This window comes from Salvelinus sp. IW2-2015, linkage group LG19 (assembly GCF_002910315.2).
Source record: "Salvelinus sp. IW2-2015 linkage group LG19, ASM291031v2, whole genome shotgun sequence".
Lineage (NCBI taxonomy): Eukaryota > Metazoa > Chordata > Actinopteri > Salmoniformes > Salmonidae > Salvelinus > Salvelinus sp. IW2-2015.
In genome coordinates, this window is record NC_036859.1 from 34,174,048 (window position 1) to 34,182,860 (window position 8,813).

Sequence of the window (8,813 nt, forward strand, 5' to 3'; positions counted from 1 at the left end):
GGCTAGAGTAAGGCTACTGGGCTTAGAGTAGGCTACTGGCTTAGAGTAGCTTAGAGTAGGCTACTGGGCTTAGAGTAGGCTACTGGGCTTAGAGTAGGCTACTGGGCTTAGAGTAGGCTACTGGGCTTAGAGTAGGCTACTGGTCTTAGAGTAGGCTACTGGTCTAAGCCGCAGGCCCCAGCCTACATATACTCCCGCGTAATGGATTTGAATCTGTCACACTGCTATATTTCAGCACACTCTCTCCTCTATCTTTCCTATCTATCACAGTTAATAAACCAAACATGTGAAAAGTGGGACTACACTCTTTAACAAAAAAAGCTAGCAGTGACGAGGACATCTCAATATCGGACCAACTAATTTGAGCGGGGAAAAAAGAGTTGGTTAAAAACATAAGTTGGTCGGTGCACACTGCTCACCGCTTTGGACTTCAGGTGGTCTGTCAGAAGTTGTTCCCGCTCCAGACTATGCTCCTCTATTAGATGGCTGACCTCCATCTCGTCTGCACTGTGTTTGACCTTCTCAACCGCTTCCAGGTACGAGAGGACTTTGATCACCTCCTCCGAGTTCTCCTTGTCGGCGTATGCCCCCTGGACCTCCTTCCATCCTTTCATAACGTATTTACTGATCAACACGATCGCTGCAAGCACAGCAGAGTTGTCAGAGCATAAATCAGACAAAAGAAAATGAGCATTGAACCACGTTTCCTGATACCACCAATCACTTGTTACTWTAAAGGCTTTACTGAGATACTATTTTATTACTGATTTCATCCATGAGGATAACCCTTTTGTTAAAAGAAACATGTCATCAACACAAAAAAACATTCTCCGTAGTCTAAATCTTGCACCATGACCCTTGYATATTCATAATAGCGTTGGAGAGTGTGTACATTGTAAATCTCTTGCAGCTTACCTTCGTTAGCAGGCTTGGCGTGGGAGAGTCTGAGCAGATCCTGATGCGACCAGCCCTCTCTCGTTTTATACTTGGTCACCGCCAGAGCCAGACCCATGGCGTCCTGTTTATTGTACCAATCCGACACCGCTTTCCTCAGGGCCCGTCCCCATATCCCGCACCGCATCCTCTCTTTCGCCTCCTTCTTGTATTGGATGAAGRTGAAGAGGTGCTCGGGGGCCCGGCACACCTCACTCAGGGCTCGGAACGCCCCCTGTCTGGTATTCAGGTCCAAATGTTGGGAGCACACAGCTAAGGYGAACAGGGAAGGGTTGGCCCTGACTGGCCTGCCCTCCAGAGCCAGCCTCTTGACCTCCTCCACCACCTCGCAACCCCTGCCCTCCTGTAGCAGGGAGAGCAGAGCCAGGGCACTCTCCATGCCCAGCCGGTGCTCCTTGGTGTCATAGATGGCCATTTCCGAGCCGTAGCAGATGAAGCGGCGGAGCCTGGTCATGTCTGTTACCTCCCATGGGTGCTCACTGTCGCCAACTGAGTTTTGGCCGTGGTCGTTGGCATCCTGTCCCGATGGCTCCATGTGATAGCTCCTCTAAACTGTCAGATGGATGCACAGGTAGAGACACAGATGTTTTTGAATGGACAATTGCACTGGTTTGCTGGGGTGAGCAGCAAACCAAGGTGAAGTTGATTTTATATTCACACATTCAACAGACATTTAAATCACACATTCAACAGACATTTAAATCAGACATTCAACAGACATTTAAATCAGACATTCAACATTCGCCAAAAGCCATTTAAAAATCTATAACTAATTCACCATTTGTCACAGAATCATCAACCTAGATATGATTTATTCTATAAAATGTCTAGCATACTTTTACAACCTTATGTTTTGTGGACAAATTCCAGTTTTGATTTGATAGAAATACATCAAATCTCAAATATTGCATTTAAAGATGATTAAATCAGTGATTGTCACAGAAGAAAGTGAAAATATGCATTTATTTGCAAGAAATGTTAATTTCAAGTGCAATTTGTTCTATATGAAGTTACACAATGTTTACATAAAGTTGTAAGTTTACAATCTTCAATTGTATGCCAAATCAATGTTGCATTTTTAGTGCAACAGTTCCACATTTTAAAGTAGTTACAAGGCACAACAGTCATTTATTTACACGTCTCTAATTTAACAGCAAAGAGGCCCCTTCCAATAATTTCCTATTAAAGTCMTTCTTTGTCATCCCCAGACAAGCTGAATGGTACCATCTCCTGAGGTAATAGATTCAACTGTTCAACACTTACAGCCAAATGTTTAATACCCTGGGTAATCCCAGAACACATTCTGGAAAGTCTAGAGATTCAGTGGTCTTTGGTYACTTTATTAGGTACAACCCCCTATGCATCTGGAACAGAGCGAATTCAAAACTGTTGATGAAACTGGGAAAGGAGATAAGACTGCTCAAGTTTAAGTCCAGTTGGAGTTTATTACAGTCAGTACAAGTTTTGAAACTTTTCTGAGTTACAAAAGACCATCACAGACTGTGCTGTCATTTTGCACATTCTAAAGTTCAACCAAACAGTAACAGAATACCTGAATACTTCTCTGCATGCTTTAGTGTCTAGCAAGCAAAGACCATGGGACTTGGTGTATGTAGGAGCAATTTATTTTCGTGAATCGGGTGGTGAACCTAATAAAGTGGCAACTGAGTGTAGATATCACAAACAACTCCTTTTGAGCAGTGTCTGTCTGTTATACGTTTGATCAAAGGGTATAATGGTACATCTGATCCCCAAGGTCCTCATAGGCTCACTTGGATATATAGAGTTGGAGGTAAAGGAAAAAATATGAAACTAGGACTTTAAAACACTGGCACAATTCTTTCATTCACATCCATTCACATACAATATGTATTTTAAAGTATAAATGCCCTTCTAAGACCACTGACCAACTGTTTGCAAACCTTTTAAAACATCCAGAAAGACAGTGGTCTTAGAAGGGTTCTTAGAAGGGTTCCTAGAAGGGTTCCTAGAAGGGTTCTTAGACCACTGTCTTTCTGGATGTTTTAAAAGGTTTGCAAACAGTTCTTTCTGCAAGGAATGTGAGTTGAAAGGGATATGGTAATACCTATGTAGGTGACGTAGTTTCTCCACTGGTATAATGGGTATWATGTGTGGTAGTTGCATACCTCCCTGCTGAATTATGTAGAGCTGATTAGAGCCAGTTGATATTTTTGGGTGAAAAACCACATATTCACGTAGGCTTTGCGCTAGCAGTTTGATAGAGAAAGAGACCAAATAGCCTGTTGAAGTACTAGGTTTTAATGGTTAGTGCCAGTAGATTGCAGAGGGGTTCACATACAGTTCTGAGGCAAATCATAATGTATACATTTAGCCTAAAAACAAAACATGTACCGTCCACTTCTAAATACTAGCATTTTATATTGTTATCCACTCTCTGGTATATACATACACACACACACACACACTACAGTTCAAAAGATTGGGGTCACTTAGAAACGTCCATGTTTTTTAARGAAAAGCACGTCATTGTCCATTAAAATAACATCAATGATCATTCATCACTGACTATTGTAGCTGGAAACGACTGATTTTTAATGGAATATCTACATAGACGTAGAGAGGCCCATTATCAACAACCATCACTCCTGTGTTCCAATGGCACGTTGTGTTAGCTAATCCAAGTTYGTAATTTTAAAAGGCTAATTGATCATCAGAAAACCCTTTTTCAATTATGTTAGCACAGCTGAAAACTGTTGTCCTGATTAAAGAAGCAATAAAACTGGCCATCTTAGTTGAGTATCTGGTGCGTCAGCATTTGTGGGTTCGATTACAGGCTCAAAATGGCCAGAAACAAAGAACTTTCTTCTGAAACTCGTCAGTCTATTCTTGTTCTGAGAAATGAAGGCTATTCCATGCGAGAAATTGCCAAAAAAACTGAAGATCTCGTACAACACTGTGTCCTACTCCCTTCACAGAACAGTGCAAACTGTCTCTAACCAGAATAGAAAGAGGAATGGGAGGCCCCGGTGCACAACTGAGCAAGAGGACAAGTACATTAGAGTGTCTAGTTTGAGAAACAGATGCCTCACAAGTCCTCAACTGGCAGCTTCAATAAATAGTGCCCACAAAACACCAGTCTCAATGTCAACAGTGAAGAGACRACTCCGGGATGCTGGCCTTCTAGGCAGAGTTGCAAAGAAAAAGCCATATCTCTGTCCAGTGTCTGTTCTTTGCCCATCTTAATATTTTATTTTTTATTGGCCAGTCTGAGAAATTGCTTCTTTTTTTTTTGCAACTCTGCGTAGAAGGCCAGCATCCCGGAATCACCTCTTCACTGTTGAAAACAAGGACATTTCTAAGTGACCCCAAACTTTTGAACAGTAGTGTTTGTTATGGTTCACTCTTAGTTTTCCTTATCTCCACTGTGGAATGCCCATGTTGATCCTCTTGGTTGTCTTGGTCCTCTTGATCCATCCACCTGTCTTCTTTGTTAGTCAGGCCTGACCCCTTCATCCCGTACTTTTTTCCTGTAATCTAATATGACTGAAGATGCAGAATGTTATGCCAGGCCCCTTCTAATAGGGTATAACAGACTCGTTAGAACTTTGACCACAAATCAAAAACTGGATTTTTTACTCAAAACAAAAGGTTGTAAAAGTATGCTAGACATTTATAGAATAAATCATATCTAGGTTGATGATTCGGTGACAAATGGTAAATTAGTTATTGATTTTTACATTTTTWAAAATGGCTTTTGGCCAATGWCTGTTGAATTTGTGAATATAAAACCACCTTTACCTCGGTGTTCAGCAAACAAGACAGACAACTGTCTTGGTTCCTATGTTTCTATTTATGCACGCCATTGTTTTTTGTTACTATGCAAAAGCCTATTAGCTGACTTAGCGTAGACCTTGTATGGCTAGCCAGCTAATAACAGTCATACCGCTGGCTAACATAGATGACTGTGAAACTAGCTACTGTAGACAACAACCAAATGCTATGCACAGCAGTTGCTTAATTTGGTTATGTCAGTTTATGTTGGCTAACATGTTAGCTAGCTACTGTACTGTAGCTAGCCAGCTAACAATTATCACACAAACTAGCTGGATGGCCACATTCCTAATAGATAACTACAAGCATCCATGGGCATGACAACGATTTAAATTATCATTACAAAAAACATAAAAGCACTTGCAGACGAACTCGAGTCACAGTCAGAGCAGTTCTGGCTAGCAGCTAGCCAGCAGATCCGACACACTTTCATGTTTATATTATTAAATCACTGCAGACACCGCGCAAGTTATTATGGCTTCGGAAAACGYACCAGGGGCGAGAAATGAGTTTTACTCCCAGTTGTACAATTATCGCAATTGTTAAAACCAATACGTTTAAATAAATTCCTTTCAATCTTCTCGTTTTAACAGTTGGGATAACGGGACAATTCGGAGTACAACACATTTCTCATCCCTGGATTGAGGTACACTTTCCGAGCCGAAACACCGGCTCCACCGGTCTTAACGAGCATGTGCGTGGACCAATGGCTGTATGGACCAGAGACAGTYTGGAGGAAAACAAAGTGCTCAATAACGTTTACCGGTATTTCTGGGAAACGACTAAGTGTGTCAGCACTCCAGTAACATAGCTAGTGACTTTGTTTAGTGACTGGCATCAATTTACTTTCGTTACTCAACAAAATTGRGGAAAATAGAAAGATCAAACCGCACGTAACAACATTGACCAGAGTTAGTGATGTGGCTGCGATGATAGCTAGCTAGCTGTAGTTAGCCACACTGTTTGCACAGTAGTTGGCCTAGCGATACGGACACATTTAGAATTTTTCCGGTTTCTATTTTGAAGACAAAAACATCACATAGATTCGTTATTGCACTTACCACACTCTGTGACTAGTTAATAACGTAGCTAATAGTTGATTTTCAGGTCTTATGGGCGTCACTGGGGAATCATACAGACCGATGACTATTACCGTTCTCCTAGCATCAGGATGTTATGCTGGCCGCAAGATCGCGGATCCTTTTTGGGTGCGTTCGTAAATTCACTCTGGATATCTAATCCGAATTGAGAGCGCTCTCGTCTGTGTGACAGGGTGCCGAATAACTGATGAATTTATGAACGCGCAACACCCGTTGAATATGACCGGTGTCAGTAAACGTCGGCAAAAAAAATATGAAATTGTTGCCAGCAGCACAATTACAGTCACCAACACTCTATATAACAAGAACACAGCCTAAACAGCTCTGCTATTGCGAGAACAATGGTCAGAGTGAGGTTTTCTCTCATTTATGTCTGGAAGTAGCTAGCAAGCTAACTTTAACCAGTTAACTTGGGTGCTTGACTACCGTTCTGAGGTCAGAACGCTCGGATAAACCCTACTCCTCGGCCAGAGCGTCCAGTGTGTGCTCTGAATTTATGAACGGACATGAATGTACATACTCTGGCACGCCAGTGTGCACTTACGAACACACGTTTTATTTTCTCCTTCAAAATAAGAGTCCCTCTGCAAAGACATGCTAAAGTTTGGGGAAATCGATTTTAAAAAATTGCACTCAGGTGCAGCACATCTGTTTTTCACAGCATTGTAATACATGGATAATTTGACATATATTTATAGAAATACTTTTAATAAAATACAAATATATGTTATTGGAATTACTCAATAGATAAACTTAAATGCYAGCAGCATACCACTCTGCATCCCACAGCTGGCTTGTTCTGAAGCTAAGCAGTGTTGGTCCTGGTTGGTCCCTGGATGGAAGACCAGACGCTGCTGGAAGTGGTGTTGGRGGATCAGTAGGAGGCACCCTTTGCTCTAGTCTAAAAAAAATTATCACAATGCCCCAGGGCAGTGATTGGGAACATTGTCCTGTATAGGGTGCCGTCTTTCGGWTGGGACATTAATTGGGTGTCCTGACTCTCTATGGTCACTGAAGATCCCATSGAACTTATCGTAAGAGTARGGGTGTGAACCCTGGTGTCCTGGCTAAATTCCCAATCTGGCCTTCATACCATCATGGCCACCAAATCATCCCCAGTTTACAATTGGCTCTTTCATCCCCCCTTCTCTCCCCTGTAACTATTCCCCAGATCGTTGCTGTAAATGAGAATGTGTTCTCAGTCAACTTACCTGGTAAAATAAGGGTTAAATAAAATAAATGGGTCTCGTGCTGAGCAACGGGTTGAGTACAGAGTACTGATGACTCCTTGCAATGCAAGACACTGCATATTAATTACATATTGGCTTATAGAGAACACTAACTATATTTGGTTAGTAGAGACCCTACTGAGTATTTCCCAGCCCACTTTAGCTGCAACGGGTAGAAAGGTTTTCGCTCTACAAGYCAATATGTATCCTACTTACAATCTATTGTATAGCATTAGGGGCTATGGAGGGGGTGAAGAACAAAKTGCTGCTGGGTATGTACGACACAGTCCCCCTCCAAAACTACACATATAAGGTTAGTAGAGACCCTACTGAGTATTTCCCACCCCACTTTAGCTGAGACAGGTAGAAATGTTCTCTCTACAGGCCAATATTTTTAACATATCAGTGTCAACATTGAATTTTTTTTCATTAATTGATCTAAAAAAAAAAAGTTTTTAGAACCATATATTTGTTTTCATAAATTAATGTTTTGTATTTTGTTGTCGCCACAATAAAAGTGGCAATTGATTAAAATTAMATATTATTTGAATGAGTTATGCAATGTTTTGAAATGCAGTCTTAAATTTTTGAAGGTTTTAATCATTAACATACTAATTGACGTCGTTGTCTGTGCTGCTGCAGATACTATTTATTCAAGGCTAGTCTCGGACTACTAGCGGCACTAACGATGACGTCACTTTTTTTTAATGGTAATGAGAAACCTTCAGAATAAAAGTCCGGAATTCAAGACATTGCAAAGTGAAGAACTTATTCAAAAGAAATTACATTTTAATCAATGTCGATTTTAATAGACTGATAAGCAAATGTAATAATTTATTTATTTAAAAAAATAATAACATTATTTTGCTCGCTTCGAGGCAAGCAACACTGAGGCATGCACGAGAGCATCAGCTGTTCCGGACGACTATGTGATCATCTCTCCGTAGCGACATGAGTAAGACCTTTAAACAGGTCAACATACACAAGGCTGCGGGGCCAGACGGATTACCAGAACGTGTGCTGACCAACTGGCAGGTGTCTTCACTGACATTTTCAACATGTCCCTGATTGAGTCTGTAATACCAACATGTTTCAAGCAGACCACCATAGTCCCTGTGCCCAAGAACACAAAGACAACCTGCCTAAATGACTACAGACCCGTAGCACTCACGTCTATAGCCATGAAGTGCTTTGAAAGGCTGGTAATGGCTCACATCAACACCATTATCCCAGAAACCCTAGACCCACTCCAATTTGCATACCGCCCAAACAGATCCACAGATGATGCAATCTCTATTGCACTCCACACTGCCCTTTCCCACCTGGAAAAAGGAACACTTATGTGAGAATGCTATTCATTGACTACAGCTCAGCCTTCAACACCATAGTACCCTCAAAGCTCATCACTAAGCTAAGGATCCTGGGACTAAACACCTCCCTCTGCAAATGGATCCTGGACTTCCTGACGGGCCGCCCCCAGGTGGTGAGGGTAGGTAGCAACACATCTGCCACGCTGATCCTCAACACAGGAGCTCCCTTTAAGGGGTGCGTGCTCAGTCCCCTCCTGTACTCCCTGTTCACCCACTACTGCATGGCCAGGCACGACTCCAACACCATCATTAAGTTTGCCGATGACACAACAGTGGTAGGCCTGATCACTGACAACGAGGAGACAGCCTATAGGGAGACGGGACCTGACCTGACCGTGTGATGCAAG

The 8,813-nt window shown here is 41.9% G+C and overlaps 1 protein-coding gene across 4 annotated transcripts in view; it reads right to left on the bottom strand.

Annotated features, from left to right (window-relative positions):
- The window catches only part of ro60 (Ro60, Y RNA binding protein), a 29,574-nt gene extending 23,468 nt beyond the window's left edge, over positions 1-6,106 (bottom strand). The window contains exons 1-4 of one of the 4 annotated variants that reach the window (XM_070449009.1): positions 5,829-6,102; positions 3,041-4,479; positions 916-1,506; positions 420-640 (exon numbers count right to left, since the gene is read on the bottom strand). In XM_070449009.1, coding sequence (XP_070305110.1) covers positions 420-640; positions 916-1,489 — 795 coding nt within the window. In that variant the 5' untranslated portion in view covers positions 1,490-1,506; positions 3,041-4,479; positions 5,829-6,102. Of the gene's footprint in view, positions 1-419; positions 641-915; positions 1,507-3,040; positions 4,480-5,828 lie in introns of those variants that run through there. The other 3 variants (XM_024010044.2, XM_070449010.1, XM_024010046.2) reach the window with 3 other exon arrangements.
- Between the last annotated feature and the right edge of the window lie 2,707 nt (positions 6,107-8,813).